Source organism: Mytilus californianus, unplaced genomic scaffold (genome assembly GCF_021869535.1).
Source record: "Mytilus californianus isolate M0D057914Y unplaced genomic scaffold, xbMytCali1.0.p SCAF_6, whole genome shotgun sequence".
NCBI lineage: Eukaryota > Metazoa > Mollusca > Bivalvia > Mytilida > Mytilidae > Mytilus > Mytilus californianus.
In genome coordinates, this window is record NW_026262712.1 from 105,446,019 (window position 1) to 105,472,226 (window position 26,208).

A 26,208-nucleotide genomic window follows, 5' to 3' on the forward strand; every position below is an offset into this window, starting at 1 on the left:
ATAGTATGCATAATGTATTTGTTTAATATTCCAGTGTTCATATGCGTTATAACGTGTTAAAACATAGATCCGGTTTGATGGATCGTGGAGTTGTTGGTACAAGTCAATAAGACAAAGACAAACCCAAAGATGAAAATAAATCTGCAAAAAAGACAGTTTCAGTCAAGGCTTAGCTCTTCATCGTTCCGAGTCTAAAATGATGCTCATTAATATTTAAAAGAAACAATTAAAGATCTGTTATTAACATAAACATTAAAATATGATATACGAAAAATACTGATGATATTGCTGACTATATAGAAATAAAGAGATGTTGTATGATTGCCAATGAGACAACTGTCCACCAGAGTTCAAATGAAGTAGATGTAAGCAATCATAGCAACCGTACGGTATTAGATTTTTTTCTAGTTCTGATTCGTCCGGTTCGTATATTGTCAACTTCTGATTTTCATTCCCTTTGACTGTAATAGGTTATAATTATGTATTCTTATTTGAAGGTTTTTTTTCAGGATTGGGGTGACTCAAAATTTTTCTCGTCAAAATACGTTCTGTTGATTTAAATCAATTTCAGTATATGTAAAAAAAATGATAAGATGAATAAGTAAATAACGATAAGGAAAAATATATAAATGAAATATCACAGATAGGACGAAAGGGAAAACGGACAAATAAAATTAAAATATTCAGAAAACATTGTTGTTTGGATAATAGAGATCGAAATCCTATCATGAATATGGTTATTCATACAGATATATAGCTTAATAGTGTCATTTGTTATCATATTTCAAAAACAAGAGTACATATCAGTGAATTCAATGGGTTTTTTTTGCAGTGAATTTATTTTGCAAACAGTTTTCCCCAAAGTGTTTTGTGATTTTGTTTGTTCTATATTCAAAATTTGAAGTTATTTTATTGACGCATGCATATTTAAATGTATTGCCTAAATAACATTATGATTTAGAATGATAGACTTGTAGCCTTTACGCCATCTTACTTAAACAAGGTCAGTGGTACATATTAATGTGTAACCTCTAAAGCATACCTATATCCAAGCAGATGACAGAATGCCGAAGCTTCGGATGTCCCCATGTAAGCCTTGCATACTGTTCCCCAATGTCCATATTTAAAGTACTCCAATCTACCTTCCCCTTCTGCACTCTTGGGTCCTATTAATCTAAACTTTGTTTCTGGGTCTAAACAAATAAATACACAAATAATTTTATTATAAAATTATCAGAAGAACACAAAAATGGTAGAGATTATCAAAGGACAATCAAAATTCATCAGATGAAAATAAACCGACAAAATCATGACAAAAAAAAAACGAGAAAAAACAACACTCTATTACACACTACATAGAAAAACTAAAGACTACGCTACGCAACATGAACTCCATCAAAACCCGGGGTGGTGGCAGGTGCTTCGGAAGGGTATTAAGCAGATCCTGATAATTCAAGTGTGTATCTTCTTTGTCCATTGCCCAAGTATGTACCGATGAAATATTATAAAACCGCAGTATTACCATATTGCTAGGGCCATGGTTGGCTAGGAATAACATCAAAGATCAAACTAGCTCGTTGAGTAAACTGTGATTTTGAGATGAATAATATCAAGAAAAACGAGGTTTGAGAGATTTATGTGTTCAAATTAGTACAAAAATAAGGATTGTTAATGAGACGACTATAAATATAAATGACGTAATGACGAGAAAGTTAAAAACTAAAATTAGTCATCGTATGGCCCAAAACATTGAGTGAACCCATTCCGTATAATAAGCTCTGACAAAATGTGAAACGATTCAAGAGAAAACCAACGTCCTGATTAAGGCCAAAGAACAACAAACGAAAAAACAAACCAGGCAGACAGCAACCAACCATACAAATGAACTACAGGCTCGTGACTTGGAATAGACACATAAAGAATGTGTGACATCACATCATTATCTTAAATTGGCTTGACTTATGATAGGCACGGATCACAACAAAAACCATGTGTTTTAGTCATTTTTTTTTTAAATCTGTCGTTTGTTTTGAGGCCGACGAAACTTAAGCTTCCCCGTACTAGAGGTATATTTTTATATAATCTTTTACACTTGTTCATGTAGCATATTTATTCTTGAAATAACTTCACTTTTTTCTTTCGATTGGTGCTCATATCGAGCTTTTTCTTTGGTCCATTTGTACTAGTACTATTTGTCCGATTGAAACAGTATTTCCTTGCAGGTTATCTAACGAGTATATTGATGTGCATCGTAGTAAATACAGATGTAATGTTTGTTTTGTTTATGTTTTCTACAATGAGATGTCGGGCAAATTACTACAGTATTTGTGAGACGTTATTTGAGACGTATTTCCCAATTTTAGTCTGTAATTTGTTTATATGTATCTCAATGTACAACAGTTTGAGTTGTCTAGAAAAGTCTTCCGCTCAAACTGGTGCTAGGGGCTGTCTTAAACTTCCAGTGAGGTGTGAGCTTTTATTCCTACTGTAACATTGCGATGAAAGACAGTAAAAAAGTGATGTTCTCTGTCAAACGTTTGAGGGTAATTTGTGTCATCAATTTATACTCTCAGTCTTGGTCCAATATTTCTAATAGTAGAATTCCTTGTGTGGAAACTGTTTCAATCCGTTTTAATGAGTGAATGAGAAAAACTATTTATTTTCTGTTCATTGCTTCTAAAGCACAATTCTTAATGATTGTCTATAATTGTTAATATGTTATTTGGGCCGGGGAAAAAAAGTTCATTGACAATAGTCATCAGTCAACAATAATCCTTAGTCAACAATAGTCCTCAGTCAACAATAGTCCTCAGTCAACAATAGTCCTTAGTCAACAATAGTCCTCAGTTAACAATAGTCCTCAGTCAACAATAGTCCTTAGTTAACAATAGTCTTCAGTCAACAATAGTCCTTAGTCAACAATAGTCCCCAGTCAACAATAGTCCTCAGTCAACAATAGTCCTTAGTCAACAATAGTCTTCAGTCAACAATATTCCTTAGTCACCAAAAGTCCTCAGTCAATAATAGTCCTTAGTCAACAAAAGTCCTCAGTCAATAATAGTCCTTAGTCAACAATAGTCCTCAGTCAACAATAGTCCTTAGTCAACAATAGTCGTCAGTTAAAACAATAGTTCTTAGTCAACAATAGTCCTTAGTCAACAATAGTCCTCAGAAGATAATTTACCTGGTTCTGGTTCTGTTCTGCATTTTACACCAGCATAATCTTTGTGATCAAAATTACCGTAAGGACCCCATGTGAATGTACAGTCGCTCATATTATATGCCTTAAAAGGACAATGAATCTCATCAATCCAGATTGGACCTTGTCCCGGTGGAAATTTGTCCAACTTTGGAGTTCCACCATATCTTTAAATATAGAACATTAGTCTCGTTTATTTTAGTATGCAAGTCGACGTTATATTCTGTCCTGATATTATTTTATTGAAGACTTTCAACATTTTGAAGATAAAGTGATAATCACTGAGAGAGTTTCGTCTCAGATTATCGGAAATTACTAAAAGTATACGTTGTTTGTACTTTTAACTTATCCAACAAAAAATCAGATATTACATGTTGTACACTCATGACAAGGCTGGTTCTAGATGACAAATGTTGAAGGTTGACACATTCTCATATCTATTTGCAGGGCAATAATATTTTATTTTATTGTTCCGAAATATCTTCAGATATATACAAAATTTCAAGATTAAGAATTCAGTCCTATTTAAAGTTAAATTCTATATCTAGGTCTATATAGATCATTTTAGAAGTCCCACTTTCCTACATATTTAACCTAACAACAACAACGACAGCAATAATCATAATTATTATTATTACTATTATCACGTGACTCTCAATGTTTCTAATGACAAAAATTTGGTATTTCAAAGTATAAAGAATGACTAAATCTATAAGGATAAAAAATAATATTCATGATACATGTAAAAATAATGATAATAATAGAAAACCACACGCTTTGAATATTATTTAAACTTTTGGAGACGTTAGATATCTAAAGCAAAGAAATAAAATAAAAACAAAGAAATAACCGAGAATATGTCACAGGGCCCTGCTCGCACTTTCACATTTCCGTGTTCGGTTTACAACGTAACCAGAGACAAAGCCTTTTTTAGAAAGTTCACATTATAATGAACATGTGTTATAAGGTTTCAAGTTGAGGTCAGCTCAACTTCATGATCCTATACCATAAACCGAAATTTTAACCTAATACGGGACTAACGGACGGACGGACAAACAGGTAGGAAAATTTAATGCAACCTCTACTATCGGAATCGGGCCCAAGTATAGTATACGTTTATGTAGTTCCGTCAATTTTTTTTTCTATTGATGCGCCGAGGCAACACAAATTACTGCGCCGTCCAAACTTTCCGTTCTTTCAAAATTAAACGCTTATTTACTATCGAGAACAGATTAAAAAGGTTATCGGGTCAAAAAGACATAAATTAATATATATTTTGGTTCAGAATGTCAACAAGTCAGCGGGACAAAAGGACAAGAAAATTTGGCGGGAAATGAGTCTCTCTAGATTTTTCATACATTTAACATTGGCACCTTTTTTCTTTCAAAAACTTTAAAAAAAAAAAATTAACAAGGCTTTTTAAGATTTTCAAAAATGTCTTTTAAACTATATGTAATCTTTATTTAAAATTATGAAAAGAAAAGTCAGGGTTTTTCGGACAAAGTTAATGGCACGACATGGATAAATCTAGAGGTTTCCGAATAACTGAAAAAAAGTGAAAAACGAGATCAGCGAACACTTTTTGTCGTTTATTTGAATACAAAACAGCAAACATAACAATTGGGAGTACCCTGTTAACATTTTTTTAATCCTATAAATCTATAAAATATTAATTTAGTTCTTACAACAAAATACAATTGAATTAACGATAAAAAGAACACTATGGATTTACTTAAACAGTAGTAGCTATAGGTGTTATCGACAACCACAAAAAATTGAAAACATAGTGTGAAGTATTCAAATGTCTTACTTTTTCATATAGAATTTTAATAGATTGTTAGGTGAGTTTTATTTCCAAAGACAATTTTAAGGTACTGAAAAGAACACGACTATTTTCTTCCTGTTTATTTTCCTAGTATTTTTTCCGACCTATGACCTTTACTGATTAACTTTTTGAAATTGTCTGCTACATTTTTGTATCATAAAATTTCAGCCAAAGCATATATTGATTTTAAATGCAGTGTAATATGAATAATGAAACAAAAAAAAGGTCTGGGAACACCTTTATATTTCTACTTTTGTAAAATGTTTGGACCAGAAATAATCAATCTGATTACGAAATATATCCACGTAAGTCATGTTGCCCGCCACCATTGTTCAAAACTTGATTTAATGATATCCCATAACGCCATTTTAAAATCTTACATTTGTTGTTCAATAATCAGGAGTTTACAATCCCCCAACGATTACTACTTGACAGTGGTTTTTAGAGGTAAACATTAAATAATATATACAAGACTAATCCATATTTTATTTGATTTTACATTCGTATGAATTAAACAAAAAGAATATACTGGACACATCTCACACTTTCACTAATTACAAACACACTACAACTTTCCGTGAGTATGTGTGCATGTCGATACATTATGTAAATACAATAAAGAACTGCTTGCTACATGTGACAGTGGCTAACATAAAGTATAATGAAAATATAAATGATAAATCACGAAAAATATTCTATACAGTGGAGCCGAGAATTGTTCATAAACATTTGCACTATTATTTTTGTTTGCAATATTAATTCATTAGACTAGTATCTTTTTATTATGGATATCATTTCTTAACTAACATTAAAATAAACAACAAATGTACAAACTCTTCGTCGAACAAAATCTTTTTCTTACTGATGCTGAATTGGTCATTAGATCATTCTTAATTATACAATTGTTTAGGGAATTTACACTAACCTATATCCCAGCATCCTGCACATTACATCCGCCTCTTCATATCCGAAACTTTTTGGTGACACAGTGCCCCATGTGTTGTTGTGTTTTACCTCAATCCGTCCTTCATGCTCAACATTAGAAGCTGCTAGTCGTACACTTGCATGTGAGTTCTCTAAAATAATGAGACGAATGGTATATTGGAAACCTTTTTATAAAATATTTCTGAACTCTCTGTTCAGGTCATTTGTGTTGTAGTTCCTTAAACGTTTGAAGTTGTGTAGCTTATTTATAGGATATCCTTAATATACGTAAAAATAAATAACCTATAATATATATATGTTGTGTACAAGTTATCATTTTGTACAAATTATAATTTGTTCAGAAGAATTGTACAAATTATAATTTGTATTTTGACTTTGTACAAATTGTAATTTGTACAAAAAGTACTTGTTCAAATTACAATTTGTACAAAATTTGACTAAAATTCACTTCTAACTTGTACAATAATTTAGTATGGATATTTTGTTATTGATACACACTATAGAATTTTTATTAAATAACCACACAATAAACCTTATTTACATAATACAAAAATAGTTATGTATCATTTGTTTGAGCATGTGAGTGAATTATGGCATCGGGAATTGCACAACATCTTTTGCTTTTCACATTTACATTTAGAAGTGTTGCACCCCACTTTGCATTTATATGAAAGAAACCCCTGACGGACCCTGACCAGCAGTTTTTGAAACCTTATTTACAAAATAAAAAAATAGTTCTGTATCATTTGTTTGAGCATGTGAGTGAATTATGGCATCGGAAATTGCACATCTTTTGCTTTTCACATATACATTTAGAAGTGCTGTACCCCCCCCCCCCCCCCCCTGTGCATTTACATGAAAGAAACCCCTGACGGACCCTGACCACCAGTTTTTGAAAGCCGTTTAACTGATTCATGTAGCGAAAGTTGAAGCTCAGGAACCGTTGCTACGAATACAGATGTGTCTTTAACAGCTTCAATTTAATTTCTCAACAAATATCCTGTTAAAATTCCTATAGCTGTTCCAATGCGGTACCCAAATTCCCCAGATTCAATAATTACACCTAAGATATTTCTAGGATCAGTTGGGGCACGACCAAACTGAGGAATTGGTATAATGGCATTATTCCCCATAGCAAGTTCTGATAATTTACGTTCCGTTTTCTTGGTTAGATATTCGGCTTGGATCTTTTGGCCAGACAGTGCACGCTTCCTGGCACATATGATTGGTGTTTCAACGTCAGTGTCATCCTGGTTGTCACTGAGGCCAATTTCTATTATACTATCAGAATTCTCACTACGGCCAATTTCTATTATACTATCAGAAATGTCACTGGGCCTTTTTTTATTATTCTATCAGAATTGTCACTGAGGCCAATTTCTATTGTACTATCAGAATTAAATGACATGCATGTATCATTTACATTTCCTGTCTCCATCTGGGTATTTTTGTATTTTGTAAATAAGGTTTATTGTGTGGTCATTGAATAAACATGCTATAGTGTGTATCAACTCTTTTTTTTATACCAAAATTCATACTATAAATTATAGTACAAGTTGTAAGTGCATTTTAGTCAAATTTTGTACAAATTGTAATTTGTACAAGCACTTTTTGTACAAATTACAATTTGTACAAAGTCAAAATACAAATTATAATTTGTACAATTTTTTTGGACAAATTATAATTTGTACAAAATGATAACTTGTACACAACATATACATATATGTAGGACTCTAAAGTGCGATGGTACTCTAAAGTGCGATGGTCACGCTAAAGTGCGATGGTCTACGCTAAAGTACGATGTTGTCTCACGCTAAAGTGCGATGGTTGCTTGTTTGCTAAAGTACAATGGTATAGCACGCTTAAGTGCGATGGAACAATAGGGTAAGGTTCGAGGGCTTAAAACATTAAAGTACATGGATGTTAAAATAAGTACCGGTAGGCTTAAGTGATTGTTTCTAAATTTAGAAGACCGACCACGTAATAATTGCTAAAAAGGTAATGTAGGTGTCACAAAATACTATATTTCCTTTAAATGATTTTTTAACAATTCGGGCGTATTAAATATTTGGATAATTGGTGTAGCTTACCGTTCACACAGTCTATCACTAATGTGAACACCTCCCCTTACAGTCGTCATTGTAAATTACAAATAAAAAATTCGTTCATTGTCGGAATATGTAACATTTATTTGTTTAAGCTTTGATTTAAATGAGAGAGAAAGGCGATGTTCTCCGAGCTTTCTCCTTTTTCGTAGCGAGTACAAATCCATGTTATATTTTCCTACAATGTACAAACTAATAGCCGACAACTTATAATTTACGCATGAAAACATGTACCTTTATTTTACCGACGTTACTTATCAATAAAATCGACAATATTTTAACGGGGACCGCAAAGTAAACTGCAAGTTACATAAACAATGATTTATATGTATCCGTTCGTTTCCAATAGAAGCAGGATACAGGATACTTATGCGTATACTATTTTGTATCTATATAGTTAAATGATGGACTGCAGGACACAAGTCCTTCTTCCAGCACCCGAAAAAAAAACCACATTTGCTTCAGCCGACAAAGCACGGTTAGGTTTGAAATTAAGTCATGGACATTTGGTTTAAAAGTTGTTCATTTTTGGTTTGTAAAAACGAATGTTAACGTCATAATTCAACTACGTTTCTTACGTCTATACTTTCGCGGACCATCAAACTTTAGGGTATGGAGGCATCGCACTTTAGCGTGACCATCGTACTTTAGCGTCCCCATCTCACTTTAGAGTCCTACATATATATGTATAATGTACTTGTAATTCGGTATAGATATGAACATGTTTATCAGAATTCTTGTTCGGTACAATTTTCACGTTATGACACATGTAGCAGCACACTTACTTGTTCAAACAAAATAACAGTAACATTGATGCTTTTTAATGTTGAATCTTAATGATTAAATAAAGATATGTGTAAAGACCAGGCAGGGTCCAATATAATGGTGACAAATACAAAATGAAGGAGAGATTTTATCGTTTCAACTCAATTAAAACATTGGTGCAACTGAAATATATGAAATCATTTTTTTTTTTAAATCTCTCCGACTGGGGTCTTGTGAGATATTTGTTGTTAAATTTTATAAAGATCATACATGTATTATAATTTCAAGAGTTTTTTCTTTTTTGTAATGCAATCTATATCATTCAAATTTCCTAACGCGCGTCTGACATGCTAACTTATTAGCCTGGAATTATTTATGAGTCTTTTTTAGCCTTTGCTTTAGTCCCTTTTTGTTTACATAGCTCATCATACAGCGCTCATTGGCTGTTGCAACGTTTTACTATGAGCGTTTCTGTAGACGATGAACCCAGAAATGAACACAGCGAAACATACTTTTATCGAACTAATGAGCAACAGGTGAAACATTTTGGATGATGTTATGAGGGTCTGAATGGGGTCCTTAATTTTGTATTCTTTAATTTTTTTGCTATTTTTCTCTATTCTTTATCTTGGGCCCATTATTCTTTCTTTTTTTTTTGTATATTTTAGCACCCCGTTATTCTCTTTTCTTTAGTATTTGGCCTTTCTCTATTCTCTATGTTTGGCCAATTATACTTTATTCTTTAATCCCCATACAGATCCTCATATTATTGGGAGGACATGTCTTGGTGGAACAAATATATAAAGCGAAATTGGACACAAAACTTTTCTTGACTGGGGACGATTCAGAACTTGACATGTTGTATTTGTGTTTATGACTCATTACATATACCCCACATGATCTTTATTCAGAAGTTTTCAGGTAAAACACACATTTTATGGTTTTTTTTATATATATAATAAGATTTATTAAAAATTTCTGTCGTACAAACGATTTTCTCAAACCTATTTCTGCTTTTGTCCAACATCTGACTGCTAACACTGAATAAAACCCATCACACTGACAGGATGTACATTGCTCTCCCCACGCCTCGTGTGAACACTGTTCGAGATGTGTAGCATTTTCAGGACATTTCAGATTTTGTATAAGCTCTCTCAAGAATAAATGTTTGAAATCTGGATTGAATTTAACGCCACCAAAGCTGAAAAAATAAAACCTCTATAGTCTTCTTGAAGAATTTGAGCAGCGTGTGAAGTGCAAAAAGATGCATCGAATGTCGATAAGATTCGTAGCAAATAATGATTTATTTGATTTATAAGATAAATGATAATTATCGCAATGATCTGTTTAATCGGTTTATCGATGAAAAATACTCTGTGATAGCTGAAAATAAATTATTTTGCCAAAGACAGGATGAAAATAAATAATCTGAAACACAAAATTGTGAACAAAAGTGAAAGCGGAAAAAATAAGCATGCGTAGTAACAGATAAAAATAAATAGTCAATCCGGAAAGAAATTCTCCTGCTCCCTCGAATATCAAATATCCGTCCCTTTATATCAACGGACATGAGGCTCGATAAACCGGGGAGCAGGTGTGGTGTGTACACGTCCATTTTCATTGAACTAGTACACATTTTGTTAAGGGGACAGCTGAAGCCCGCCTCCGGGTGCGGGATTTTCTCGCTGTGTTGAAGACCCATTCGTGGCCTTTGTTTGTTTTCTGCTCTTTGGTCGGGTTGTTGTCTCTTTGACACATTCCCCATTTCCATTCTCAATTTTATTCCTCATACTGCTGCAACACATAATATGTATACAATTAAAATATACAAATTAAAGCATTCTATCTTCGTCTTGGTAATTGTAACAAAGTTTAAAATTGAGAATGGAAATGGGGAATGTGTCAAAGAGACAACAACCCGACCACAGAACAGACAACAGCAGAAGGCCTTGTTTGTTTGTATTTTTGTGCAAAATTCATAAAGTTGATTTAAATATTCATATTAACAATAAAGGTCTTTACATTTTTTCATTTTTGGGAAAACTTTCAATTATATTTGAATATACTTTCGTCCGTACCTTTAGTAGTAAACAAATCTCTAAATATCAAAATGATAAACACGCTGAAGCATGGAAAGTTTTGCATTTCCAATGCAATTTAGGGTAAAACATTTTTGATAAAAAAATAGTTTTGGTGCTTCTAAAACATTCTTTTATATCTTATACATTTGAATATGCATATTCATATGATTGTCATAACTGAATACCTGATAATAACGCTTATTAAGTGAACTTTACCAACCTTATAACAAAAGAACTTTTTACTCACTTATGTCCAAGCATTTTACAAAGAACATTGACTTCTCTATGTCCGACCCCATGATAACAAATTGTACCTATCTGTCCGTTGTAAAATACTTCAACAGTTCCTTCCAGTAAATTTTGTGGTAATCGGATAAGGTTGACAGGAACTGGACAAAATAAAGAGAATGTTTGAGAACGTGTTTACAGGAACTGGACAAAATAAACAGAATGTTTGAGAACGTGTTTACAGGAACTGAACAAAATAAAGAGAATGTTTGAGAACGTGTTTACAGGAACTGGACAAAATAAACAGTGTTTACAGGAACTGGACAACATAAAAAGAATGTTTGAGGACGTGTTTACAGGAACTGAACAAAATAAACAATACAAAATATGACATAATATAAGTTTGGGAGTAAGTTCATGAAAATTGTCTTCAAACACAACTAGCCTCATTGGACAAAGTCAGATCTGGTTTGTCTTCAAACACCACTAGCCTAATTGGACAGATCTGGTTTGTCTTCAAACACCACTAGCCTCATTGGACAAAGTCAGATCTGATTTGTATTATGCATCATGCATATTCAAAATTTGCTTAGTTTTTAGTTTTCTATATTGTGTTTGTAGACTGTTGTTTGTCTTTTCGTCGTTTTTCGTTTTTTTTTGTCACGATTCTATCGGTCTTTTTTCGACATTTTTAGTTTAGATTCTCCCTTTGGTATCATTAGCCTTTTTTAGCAGAAATAATCGGAATAGGAATGGCATTTACACTAAACGGAGTAAAACTAGATACGTCGACAGAGCAGTATTATACATGCACCATCCAGTTCATAGAGGAGTAAAACTAGTTGCGTCGACAGAGCAGTATTATACATGCACCATCCAATTCATAGCGGAGTAAAATTAGATGCGTCGACAGAGCAGTACTATACATGCACCATCCAATTCATAACGCTTAATATTAGTTTTTTGTTTTGTTTTAATTTTTGCTTTATAACTTAATAACTTAACTTTAAAATTTGGTTTGTTGTGCTATGTTTTAAATCTAAGAAAATTAAAAAAATGAATACCACTACTGTTTTTGGGGTCACAACGTTGGTTTTCATATAATTACATTATAGGGAAATACAAAATTTATTTTAACGAGCTTTAGAAACAGGGTAAAAAGCGATTTTTATAATATTTTAAGACAATGTTTGTATATTGTTTTTATCAAGCAATTAAAGCTTGACGTTTTTTAAAACGGTAAGTTATTTTTTTTTCTACCCGTTGTCTTTAATAAAAATGGATATTTTGTAGCTAAAACGCGGACTGTGCAGAGGACTCTAAAATAAACTTTGACGTTAACCAATGTGTACGAGACCGTCTTTGTCAGATATGCAAATGAATAAAAGAAATGACGAGATACTGAAAATATGAGGGATGATAAAAACCATGAGTCGAAAAAGCACAAACAAGATCATAGGCAAAAAAGACGATGAGAAATGTCACAATCCAAAATCATTACTTAAAAAAACTCAAGATTTAGCACAACCAACCCTATCAATATTCACCAGACTCAAACTGGCAGTCACTTTTCCCAGCAGCCAATTTTAATGATATGTCTAAAATCCAACAAAAAACATTAAACACTCAAACGTTCCAAAAATCTCAAAATTTTAGTTAAATATAATTCTTTGACATCGGAATTCGACATTTTCACGTCTTGTCATGATTCGCAAAAGATGACAATCACTTTTATATACCAATGATGCCAGCAACCAATTTTTTTCAGAGGACACTTATTTGTTTAATAAAACAATCAGGGCACGACTGGCCACCACAGGGTTTCAAAGTTGCCCCTTAACATACTATTCATATCAACCACACATTCGGTACTCCTCGTCAAGTCCTTACGGCAAAGTTCACTACAAACTAGTAAAAGTCTGAAATGGCCTATATCTATACTCGACTGTACTGATTTTTACTCGACCAGTCTGAATTGGTCTGAAATATACTTGATAATCCTCGACTGTAGTCTGAACCATACTTAACAGTCTGAACTTGTACTCGACCCTTACTCGACCAGTACTTAACCATTTTATACGCGTCTGAACCATGCTCGACCTAGTCTGAACCATACTCGACCTAGTCTGAACCATACTCGACCTCTTTTTTGTATCTATCTATTGTATTTCATCAATTTAGGAACTGTTTTTAACAACAGCTATATCCCCTGGCTAGAAATTTGAACAACAATTTGAAATTAAAAAATATTCAATATAGCATTGAAACCAAAATTTCATAATGAACATAATATAACTTCATCACCATATTCATCAACACTTATATACATACATATATATCACCTTTAAAATAAAAATAAAACAAGCTGATCAAATAATCTCAAAACTGAATTGTGACTAATATTTTCAATGTTATTCAAAATTTTTTAATGTTTCAGATATATTTTATGGTTACTGGACAATTTTCTCCATTAACTTAAGCCTCGTATAGATTTCTGGTGTCAGTTGAGGTGTGATCTTTTTCATGAGTTTGCCCCAAGCAGGAGGTATTACTTTATACTTCACCACTAATCAGAAGATCAATTTTATTATTTTTTTTAATTTCTATCCCTTTTTGATATATATTGTATATAATATATCCCAAATTATAATAATAGATATGTTTCTAAAATAAGGTTAAACAATTTCAGTGATTTTGTTGGCTGTTGTTACCTCATTAAAAAGATAATTATATAACTATTGTACATTTTTTGTATGTAACCATGAAACCTATGTAGTTTTTATTTAGGAATTTAGGAAAATTAATTTAAAAAAAAAACACATGCGAAACAAGAAGCACCTTAATAAGGTTTAATTACCCTCAGTATAGGTGTGGTTTTTAGGTAAAAGAAAATCTTTTTTAACAAAACTCTAAAACTATAAAATTAATATAATTAAATTATTATATTATTAGTTAATAATGCAGTGAACATTTTTTTTATTAAAATATATATAAAATAGCATATAAAGCAACTTAATAAATTTAAAAAATGACACCTTTGTTTTGTTAAACCAAGAATTTAATATAATCATGATAATAGAACTTCAATAGTAATCCTGTGATAAACTTTTGAAAAAGGAAATGTGTTCCAAAGCTACAGTAAAAAATTATTTCAATTAAATTTAAATAAATTTTGTCAAAATTAAAGACATGGCATACAAGAAGCACTTTAATAAGGTTTAATTACCTCAGTACATGTGTGTTTTACAGGTAAAAAGAAAGCCCTATTTTTCTTAAACTCGTGTATTACTTATCTAGTGAATTCAAAAGGCCTTGCGATTTAAGTTTCACAGGATGTTGCAATTTTGAATGAATGTTATTAAGAATTTTATACTCTCTGACCAGGTGTGATCTTTTTCATGAGTTTGCCCCAAGCAGGAGGTATTACTTTATACTTCACCACTAATCAGAAGATCAATTTTTTTTTTTTTTAATTTCTATCCCTTTTTGATATATATTGTATATAATATATCCCAAATTATAATAATAGATATGTTTCTAAAATAAGGTTAAACAATTTCAGTGATTTTGTTGGCTGTTGTTACCTCATTAAAAAGATAATTATATAACTATTGTACATTTTTTGTATGTAACCATGAAACCTATGTAGTTTTTATTTAGGAATTTAGGAAAATCAATTTAAAAAAAAAACACATGCGAAACAAGAAGCACCTTAATAAGGTTTAATTACCTTCAGTATAGGTGTGGTTTTTAGGTAAAAGAAAATCTTTTTTAACAAAACTCTAAAACTATAAAATTAATATAATTAAATTATTATATAAGATAATTTGATTTAACTATCTCTATTAGATAAATCTGAGAATCATGTAAGAATGTAAAAATCTGTTTTTATAATATATCTTTATTTTAATGTCGCTGTTGTCATGTCAGTTTTAACAGTTACAATTTAGAAAAAGTAGAGGTTATTTGGTCAAGTATGGTTCAGACTGGTCGAGTATTGTTCAGACCTTTGGTCGAGTATGGTTTAGACTGAAAAAAATAGGTCGAGTACAGGTCGAGAATGGGTTAAGACTGTTTCAGACTGGTCGAGTAATAGTTCAGACTATTTTCAATTACAAAGATAAGGGTCAAGTACAAATCAGTACAGTCGAGTATGGTTAAGACTAGGGTCGAGTAATGTCGAGTAAAATTCAGACCAATTCAGACTGGTCGAGTAAAAACCAGTACAGTCGAGTATAGATATAGGCCATTTCAGACTTTTACTGGTTTGTAGTGGTTCTGAACAAGACCCAGCTCATTTTAAAGGTATTGACCCAGGCCATCGCTCACGTAAATATCTTCCTTGGATCCGGGCCCTTCTACTCACAACAGGGTTCAAAGCTGCAACTTTACGTATTTTCCATGTCAACTACACATTCAGAAATCCTCCTCAAATCCCTACGGCATAGTTTTGAATCAAAACTAGCTCATTTCAAATGGTATTGACCAGGCTGTTCTCCACTTTCAACTCAAAGTTACCCCTTAACTTACTTGTCATATCAACCACACATTCTTTCGGTGCTATTCAGCAAGTCCCCACGGACAGTTTTTTTTGACAATCTGGGTTAGATTGAAAACGTTTGACTATGCATTGAATATTCATTCTGATTGAATTATGCACATTTAGCGCACATATTCGTGCCATTGTCTTTGTCATCCGTCATTTAATTGTACTGTCACATTTGACAAAGAAGTTTCAAGTTTAAGTTAAAAATTGGTAGTGTTGCATGCCGTATAAAATAGTCCACTTATGATTTTCATAGAAAATATTTGTTCACATGAAAAAACAGATTAAAATAACATGTATATCGAAATGTTTTCATTTCATGTATAGAGAAGTAGATATTATAAATGATTTTAAATGAAATACGGTATATTTGAGGATGCCAGGTGAATGGAAAGCCTGTATGTAGTTTTTCTGTTTTACACTGCATTTTCTCATTCAGTTAAATGAATATGTATATATATATATATAACACAATTCATCACAACTTACATGAATTAAATATTAATAACAGTTGTAGTTGTACTTAGATTTTTCCTTCTGCTATAATTGGTATATAAAATGGATTATCATCTCTTGAGAATCACGACAAGACGTAAAAATGTCGAATTCCGCGGTCAAAGAGACTGCTATTATATATAACTATGATTTTGAGATTTTTGGAACGTTTGAGTATTATATTGTTTTTTGGTTTTTAAACATATCATTAAAATTGGCTGCTGGAAAAAAAGTGCTTGCTATCTTGATTGGCTGCTGGAAAAAAAGTGCTTGCTATCTTGATTGGCTGCTAAAAGTGGCTGTGAGTTGAGTATGGTTCAATATTCCGGTGGATAATGAAATCTTGCTCCAATAACGGCACCTTTTGTTATTTTCATGTCAATACTATTCATGCGATACTTTATACTCATTTATAAATATTATATCTTAAACTAGGAAAAGAGGACAGGATCATGGCTACAACAAATGGTATATGCATACGCTGTCATCTGAAAACACATATACTGTATGGTTATAGAAACGCAACCCCTACATTAATCATGTTAATAAAATTCATACCGACGCATTTTCATTAGAAGATGACAAATCATTCTAACTTTTCGAAGACTTCTCATGATTTGCATACAGAAGCAATTTTAAGAGCTTTTCGATTTTCGTATTTTAACGTTTACAAATTTCACATTATGATTAAAATTTGTCAGTTTTAATTTTTACCCCTGTTGGACTAATCGTCAGTTTATGAAATGAAAAAAAATAACGCAAGACCAAGCTGTTACAGTAACATGTACCCGAATGTTTGAGAAATGTATTTCAAGAGTATTTAAGTATTTTTATTTAAAAAGAACCACACAGGGGTTTGGAATATTTTGTTTTGCGTTGGTATAGACTCTATATTGTTAATTTACCTTTTTTGAATGGTTATGTTCCTTTGACACCATCTTACGGTGTTTATATATCACAACTCGTTCGCTATGTCCGTGACTGTTGTGACGTTTTTGATTTTAATGATTGTAATCTATGTATTACTGGTAAGTTGTTAAGTCAAGGATTTCTTTACCACAAATAATTTAAAACCTTTACTAAATTCTTCCATAGATATAAAGATTTGGTTTTGAAGTTTGGTTGTACCTGCAGGAAACTTATTTCAAACGGGATAGCACATCCTCATTTTTACGGAGATGTTGTTTACCGTGCCCGGAAATTTAGAAACGATCCTGGTAAACTTATTGATCCTTTAAATAAACTTATTCTAAAAGGTTACCAATTCAACACTGTAATTAGATCTTTGAATATTGTTTTTATTGGTATTAATATTGATTTTGTTGTAAAATTTTTATTCTAAAAATGCATAATTAAAATTCAATTATCTTTTATTTGTTTTCTATAACGATTAGCATTTACTTTTCCTTAGTGCTGGTTCCGCATGCACGATTAGAATGATACATTTTTTCTCATTGGTTCAGTGAATTTCTTATTTTACCTGGCTTGTCCAGTTCAATTGGTCCTACTGGTAATTTCTATCAGTAAAGTTTTCCTTTCAAATCACTATATTCGTATGGTCATTATTCTAATTAGTTTTCTATGAACAGGTCATAATTTTTATTAAGTTGACGCGTCGATCGACTTAAATTTATAATTCTTGAAATATTTTAAAGTTTTTTGTTTTTCTTAATTATTTTATTTATGTTTAATAGAGTATTTCGGTACTAGTTATTTAAACTTTGTAATGAGTTCACGCGGAGTATTTTCGGTTTAGTTAATTTTATTTTTTAGATGAGTTCACGCCCGCGAAGAAATCTTCCTCGACTTAATTATAAGAAATTGAATTTTCTTGGTCGTTCAGATACTACGTTTGAAAGTATTTTTCAGAATAACGTTATGGATGAAGATTTGAACCTTTCAATCACAGCTGATGACGACTTTGATGGTCTTGATCTAGAAGAAGATCCAACGGCAGGAGCCTCGTCTTTGGTTAGGGATAAGAAGGTGGAAGATGCTTTGGTTGTTGAGAAGACCAAGGAACGACCGACCATGTCCGAGGAAGAAAGTGACGAAGAGGATTTGGAGCTTCGTCTTCAATTGTTAAAGGAAAAGCGAGATTCCCTCAAGAAGGAGAAGCTGAAGAATGACATTCGCAAATTAGAGCAGGAGGTGGAGATACTTGCTAAAGAATCGAAGACTAAGGCAGCGAAACCGAAGAAAAAATCAGGTGAGGTTATTAATTCTAATGTTACCATTAATGATCTGAGAAAATCAAAAAAGTTATGTTCAACTGTGAAATCTCAAATGAATGCTTTAGGGCTTGAGTTAGATAGCGAACATGATCATACTGGTAAAAAAGCTAATTCTAAGTCTCAAAAAGAAGCTGTCGAAGTTGGTACGAACAAACAAAAATTGAAACCTAAAGAAAAGATAAAGCGGAACACGAAAACAAATGCTAAATTAAAATATAGTCCAAGTTCTGATTCTGAATTATCGAACTGCGATGCAGATTCTGAATTTGAAAAACGTTTGAAGCGTAAATTGTGGTCAAAATTTAAAAAAAGAGGGTCTTGACTGCTCTAAATTGAAAAGCAAGAAGAAGTTATCAAAGCATAAAATCAAATCTAGGAGGAATCTGAAGATTAAATCAGATTCTGATTCTGAATTTTCGAGAAGCGATTTAGATTCTGAGTTCGACTCTTCTGATTCTTCTGACTCTTCTGATTACGGTAAATATGATCGGTGTGGTCATAGTTCCAAATCCAGCAAAAACAAATCAGGGATTGTTTTAAAATCTTCAGACAAAGTGAAAAATCCTCAGTATTTTCCTCACAATTATTTACAGTTTGAATATGTAAATAAAGATTTGAAATTCAAGCAGTTGAATTTTAAACAATTTGTAGCGGGGGATTTGGAGATAATATCTAATTTTTGTCATGATAAATATGAAAAAGAAGGCAGGTTAAAGTTACTGCAGAAAATTTCATATTTTCTGCCATTTATCAATGGTCGGCTATTTTGGACTTTTACGCTGCTTGGTTACGTCAGATGGAAATAGGCAAAAAATGTTGGAGTGACGATCCATAAGTTTTGGAGAGTGCAATTTTGACTGGTAAAGTGCTTAGTTTTGATAAAACCGACCCAAAGTTTAACAAAACCCTTTCTTCAAAATCTACGGTTTGGTTTTGTTATAAGTATCAGAGAAACAGATGTGAGGAAAAGACAACACCGCATAATGATACGATTAGGGGGTAGTTCGATCCGTGTTACATATTAGTGCAACATGTTTACAAAAAAGTGGTACACAACGGAACCATCCGGAATGTGCTGATTTGTGTCCACATAAACGTAAATGACTATGTAATTCCGGGAATAAAAATTCTATGTTTGATGGTGATCACTGTGCAATGTGTAAAGATGTTTTACTTTTAGAAGTTGGTCACACTTCTGATCTTATAGATTTACATAATCAGCTAGTTTTTACTGATTCATACAATTTTGAGTGTTTAAAGATTTCTATTTATTCTAAGTTGAATATACGATTTTGGCGTTCTCAGTTAGAGTTTTATTTTGACAAAGCAATTTGTGAATTTTGAGAGTTTGGTTGGCCAATTGGAATAAAATATCTAGAAAATCTTGATGTTGTAGAAAAGAAATGTAGAAATCACACTGGGGCTCGGTTGTATTCAAAAGACATAGAAAAGTATATCAAGAAAGAGAAAACGTACTGTGCGGTGTTGGCCCCATTCAAAGTTAACCCCTTTTCTGATAAGTTGGTTATATCTCCGCTTAATTCTGTTCCGAAATCTGATTCTGCCGAAAGAAGGGTCATTATGGATCTTAGTCACCCGAAGGGTCATTCTGTGAATGACTGTATTGAAAAGAATGAATATTTGGGAGATAGAGTTGATCTTCATTATCCTACTGTTGATAAACTAGTTGACATTATTAAGAGTAAGGGTCAAAACTGCTTAATTTTCAAGAGGGACCTTCGTCGTGCTTATAGACAAATTCCATTAGACCCAAGGGACTATAGTTTTGTTGGTTTTTCTTGGCGTAATCACATCTTTGTTGATCGTGTTTTACCAATGGGTTTGAGATCATCAGCCTTTATTTGTCAACGTATCACGAATGCAGTGACTTTTATCGCTGGAACATTGGTGTGGATGTCATTAATTATCTTGATGATTTTGCTAGGCAGACTGTCCTAATAAAGCTCAAGTCTCTTTTGAAAAGTTGAAGAGTGTTTTGGATCAGTGTGGATTGGAAGAATCTGCGGAAAAGGCTTGTGAACCTTGTTTAAGAATGTCTTTTCTTGGTGTGTGGTTTGATACAGAGAAAATGACTTTAGAAGTTACTCCAGATCGTTTAATTGAAATTTCAGAGTTGGTTGTAATGTGGTTGAATAAAGAAAAGGCCAGAAAGAAAGAAGTGCAGTCGTTGTTGGGGAAATTAAATTTTGTCTCTATTTGTGTTAAACCAGGTCGGATTTTCAGATTTGTTTTTCTCTTGTGACGCTTGTTTGACTGGATGTGGTGGTATGTCGGGTTCTGAGTATTTTCATTGCGAGTTCCCTGAATTCATTAGGGAACACAATTTGCATATCAATGCTTCAGAGCTCTTAACAGTGATTGTTTGTTTGAAAGTCTGGGCTATTAAAGGGAAGAAAATTTGTATTTATTGTGACAATAATGTTTCAGTGCAGGTTATAAATAAGGGACGAACTAGGAGTAGAATTTTGCAGAGTTGTTTAAGAGAGCTTGTCTTTGTCTGTGCAGTGCAGCAATGTGAAATTAAGGCAATACATTTAAGTTCAAAGGACAACCGGGTCGCAGATTTGCTTTCTAGATGGAATTTATCTCCGTCCTTTCAAGAGGAATTTAAAAACTGCTTAGAATACAGTTCTCGTGTTGAAGTTAATGCTGATCCTTCTCTTTTTAGGTTTCAGCATGACTGGTGATTTAGATCATTTAAGAGCAGAATCAAAGAATTCCATTAAAAATGCGTATGCTATTGGGACACGGAAAAATTTGAAGATTTAGTGGAAGTCTTTTTTATTATTTTGTAATTTTTACAAGTTGGTGGCTTTGCCTTGTTCGTTGGAGACCATTTGTTTATATTGTCAATTTTTAAGTCGGTTTTTTGCTAGCACAGAATCCATTAAGAATTACGTTTATGGTGTTACAAGTTTGCATTTATTTTTAGATGTTTCGCTTCCGCATTTTGAAATCCCATTGATAAAAAATCTGGAATCTAAATTATGTCCATGTTCTGCCTACATGGCTATGTGCAAACATTTTCGAGCACCTTTAAGTTCTTCAGCCTTTTTAATGCGAGGATCCCGTAAAGGCGAAGTTAAGCCTGTACGCTATAGAGTATTTAATAATTTCTTGAAACCATGCATAAATAATATTGATTTAAATTCGGAACACTACTCCACATATAGTTTCAGAAGAGGTGGAGCGACGTGGGCTTTTAAATGTGGTGTTCCCTCCAATTTAATACAGTTACAAGGAGATTGGAAAAGCTCAGCTTATAAACGTTATTTAAAATATGGGTTATCAGATAAACTTATTGTTGCTAACAGTATGTCTGCTCACTGCTGATCTGTTTTATGTTATTTTAGGACAGAAAGCGTGGAACAGGTCGACTTAGATTACAGGGGATTCTATAGTCAAATATTTCCCAGAGTTAAAGAATTCTTCAATTCAAGCTTTTGGAAGGACTAACCTCAGAGCGACTTGTCCGTAAGCTGAGCAGATCTGATTTAAATGTACATGATTTTTGTAATGTAATTATTCATGTTGGTACAAATGATATTTTTCATTTAACTAGTGGTAAATTTAGATCGAATGTTATTTCTATCATTAATCTCATTGCTTCTGTTAACAGCAATTGTTGCATTTTGTTGTCGTCTATTTTACCTAGACCGGTTGATTACAGATTTTCAGAGGTTATATTAGGTAGTTTTAATGCAGAATTAAGGGATTTGGCGTTAAATCACAGTGATCTTAGTATTCAAAGATGTAGAATTCAATTCATGTCTTGTAATAGAACTTTTTACGATAAGTTTGGAAGACCAAAATTTCCTTTATTTGATCAAATTGACCGGCTACATTTGAATCATGCTGGCATTAATAAAATGGTTCATTTTATTGCTAATACTTTAGCTCATTTATAGACAGTAAGTAAGAATTTTAAGGTTCGACAGGGAGGCATATTTTCTCTGACCCCTATATATATCGGGGGAGAGTTAAGTGCTTATCCTTGACCATTTATATTGGATTTTAGCAGACGGGAGGGTTACCTAAAGCTTGTCTCCTTTCTACACTGGAGGGGTTTAAGGCAGCTGACTCCCAATTCGTTAATTTTACACGATTGTTTGGCGGACCTGCGGTTTGGCGGGTTTTTTGAAAGATAGGTTTTTGTACCTTCTGTTTGAGTAAGTAACATGTACTTTTATTGTGACTGTCATTTGTTTTTGTATTGTGTGTATAGTTTATGTTGTGTAGACCTGTTAGTTTTTGAGATGCTGATCCAAGCATAATAAATGTTTTTACATACTTTTCTTTTGTTTGAAATTTGCCAGAGAGAGTTAAAAGATTGAAGAGTAATTATCAGTAAATTAAAAGCAAACTAAATATTATGACGTCTTTACACTAAATCCATTTGATGTTGGATGTGTACTGATTGATAATTTAGTCTTAGATGCATGATTTTTTTTATTCGTTATTATTGGCTTTGAACTAGCTGTTAGCAACTGCGAGTACTCTCAGATCTGTACTTGGTGTCTTTTAGTTGTTGGGATGTACAAATACCCGGCCACGTCCACTCTGTATTTTTGTTAGATGTATTTCTATTTATACCCATCTGATGAGTTAAGCCTTTTTTAACTGATTTTTATAGTTCGTTCTTATGTTGTACTGTTACACCACTGTCCCAGGTTAGGGGAGGGTTTCGGTCCCGCTAACATGTTTTACCTCACCACATTCTGTATGTATGTGCCTGTCCTAAGTAAGGAGCCTGTAATTCAGTGGTTGTCATTTGTTGCTGTGTTACATATTTGTTTTTCGTTCATTTTTTTGTACATAAATTAGGCCGTTAGTTTTCTCGTTTGAGTTGTTTTACATTTGTCTTGTCGGGGCCTTTTATAGCTGACTATGCGGTATGGGCTTTGCTAATTGTTGAAGGCCGTACATTGACCTATAGTTGTTAATTTCTATGTCATTTGGTCTCTTGAAAAGAGTTGACTCATTGGCAATCATACCATATCTTCTTTTTTATATTCACAGTATATTTTCTGTTACGTTCAATCAAGACAAGACGCATGCACTGTGCATTCATACTTAAATGTTGATCAATAACAAATCATAATATAATACGTGCTCACCCTGCAATGGTTCCTGTCTACACGTGACTCCAACGTAGGAATCAAGCCATACTTTACACTCAATGTTGTCTCCCCATCCGGAACATTGACTGATCGGTCGCGTTCAAAGAACAATGCGCATTTTCCATCCAAAATGGATTCCCATACTGATGTGGTCTACGGAAAATTGGCTTATTTTCATATGAATTTTGTGGTTCCCCTCCATGACTAAAATATAAAATTGTCTAGGTACGTGTTTATATCTGAAAGCAGTTTAAAAAGTTTTAAACATCTATATCTGCATTTGCCATTGATTTTTTTTATATATGATACGCAAACTACGTGATCACAATAGCTTGTTTAACAAAACTATATTAATTACAACTATATCGATATTTTTTTTCAGAATTTGTATATGCATTCCAACCTGGTTGGCGATACAATAAAAGAAAGATAAAAAAGTAAAGATTACATACGGATATCCAAGAGACCGACATAAAACTGCAGCTTCTATAGTTGTAAATCCACTGACGCAGATAGCTCCCCATTTATGTTTGTGAAAAACTTCAATCATTCCTCCTCCATTTGTTGTGGATGTAACTAGGCGTACAGGAGTTACACTGGATGCTAAGATTGTAATATTCATGATTATTTTAGATCAGAGTTTAAGCTAAAGTCTCATTTGTGGAAATACTGAATTTAAACAGCTATCCATGCATTATTTAGTTAAAGCTGGAATGATCGCAATCACACATTGCCAAGTTCCCTATATATAGAAGTCCCTATTGAACAGGAATTGTTTAAATTGGACATAGTGTAGTTTGTGTTCATATGGTTGAAAGGCCTATTCATTTAGTATGGCATTAAACAATTGTTTTCTTTTAAAGAAAACTAATTCTTATTTGTAAAGTCTAATGCAACAGTTGTTTCCAAACAATTTTTTTTTTTAAATCCATTGCTACAAAATTTTCATAAAACAATCCTAGTTCTTCCCAAAAAGAACTAATGTGAACAAACCTCAGGTGAAAAAAAATGCATAAAAAAATATTGAAATGTTTTCTTCATTATATTCTAAGGATATGACTAATTAACTAGTTTGATTCTTACCATTCACGTGGACTTCGAACAGCCGTTGCAGCCTGACATCTTCAGTAACTGTCACGCGGCACCTGTAAAGTCCAGAGTCTGTAGTCTTTGTTTGTTTGATGACAAGTTTACTAATATAGCGACCTCGGTTATAGCGATCACGTGTCCATTCTTTTTGTCGTATCAGATATTTTGCGCCTTCACTGATTAAGGTGAAGTTTTCAGTATTTGTATTGGACATCTTTTCCCACTGAAAAATTAAAATGAATTCAACATTACTTGTTCAATAAAGTTCTTTAGAGTGTGTGTCGAAATTAAGTACAACAACGAAGGTAACGTCATATCATGGATTTGCAAATCCTTACTAATATCATTTACATTGTCACTGAATCCTAGATTGCTATCGTAATCTCAGGTTGCAAGACCACCTTAATGGCCTGAATGCTCTCATTTTATCATGCTCTGTCAATTTTCAAGTATCTTGATTGTTCATTTTTTTTGGAGGGGGGAGGGGATATAAACAGCAATACTAAACGACATTGAATCATTGTCCTGGCGTTTTCAAATGACTTCATGATAATCTCAGTTTTCTCCATTTAGAATGGAATTGTCAACTTCCAGCACCGACTGATGCCAATCATGGAATAGTCGTATATGATAGTCTGAGTTCTAAGTGTCAGAAATCAACAACAATCTATTCACCTTTAATTCTTTAATTCGCCTTTACACTCAAGTTCAATGCAGATTCCTTTTAAAGGAAATTCGTGTTACCTTTGTTCGAGTTTTCTGTGTTAATTGTAGTATATTTTATCTCTTATGGATTTGTATTACTTTTTCCTTTTCCAAATTATTTTCTTTTTTTGGAATCGGGATGAACTACGGACTATCTCAGGAAACAGTAGACGCTTCCATTTACCTTGATTACTTGTTCTTGTCAATTATTTATATATTATTTATAAATAAATCAAATTCACTCTTTAATGTGAACTCAACAATCTATATATATATATATATACAAGTCTAAATTGAAAACAACGTTCAAACCTATGAATGCGTTGGATAAAAACCGTAATTTTTATACGTGTGCATGCAAAACAAATTTCTTGGTAGAGGGGTCTAAATACAGCACAAACAACATTTTCCAAAAGACCAAATGAGTGAAAAAGTATATTTTAACAAAACGCATTTGACTAGCAGGTCGAACAACTGATGTTCTTAAACCCTGCTGACTGCCATTGGCGATTGCCAAATAAACGGATCACAAGATGTAGCAAAACAGATCTTATCATTAAATTATTACCAAACAGAAAACAATAAACTTGCGGAAAAGATGGTATACCGCAAACATGAGGTGCAAAAAATTTGTACACCATATCCGGATTTCGACAATTAATGTCTCTTCAGTGATGTTAGGAATCGAAACGGTATTTGGAAGGCCATATAATTTACCTCAATTTAGGATAGACTCTTGAATTTTGAAAGAGTCAAAATAGGATGAACGGATCATATAAACCCGAAGGCAAATATAATACAAGCCCAAACGAAAAAATATAAACAAGTCTAAATTGAAAACAACGTTAAA

At 32.8% G+C, this 26,208-nt stretch overlaps 1 protein-coding gene across 3 annotated transcripts in view; it reads right to left on the reverse strand.

Moving 5' to 3' along the window:
* Positions 1-26,208, reverse strand: part of LOC127706295 (neurotrypsin-like) — a 45,649-nt gene that overhangs the window by 12,844 nt on the left and 6,597 nt on the right. Inside the window, exons 3-10 of one of the 3 annotated variants that reach the window (XM_052210814.1) lie at positions 24,648-24,876; positions 24,017-24,167; positions 23,562-23,768; positions 11,168-11,309; positions 9,844-10,040; positions 5,950-6,100; positions 3,185-3,366; positions 1,043-1,193 (exon numbers count right to left, since the gene is read on the reverse strand). In XM_052210814.1, coding sequence (XP_052066774.1) covers positions 1,043-1,193; positions 3,185-3,366; positions 5,950-6,100; positions 9,844-10,040; positions 11,168-11,181 — 695 coding nt within the window. In that variant the 5' untranslated portion in view covers positions 11,182-11,309; positions 23,562-23,768; positions 24,017-24,167; positions 24,648-24,876. Of the gene's footprint in view, positions 1-1,042; positions 1,194-3,184; positions 3,367-5,949; positions 6,101-9,843; positions 10,041-11,167; positions 11,310-23,561; positions 23,819-24,016; positions 24,197-24,647; positions 24,877-26,208 lie in introns of those variants that run through there. The other 2 variants (XM_052210815.1, XM_052210816.1) reach the window with 2 other exon arrangements.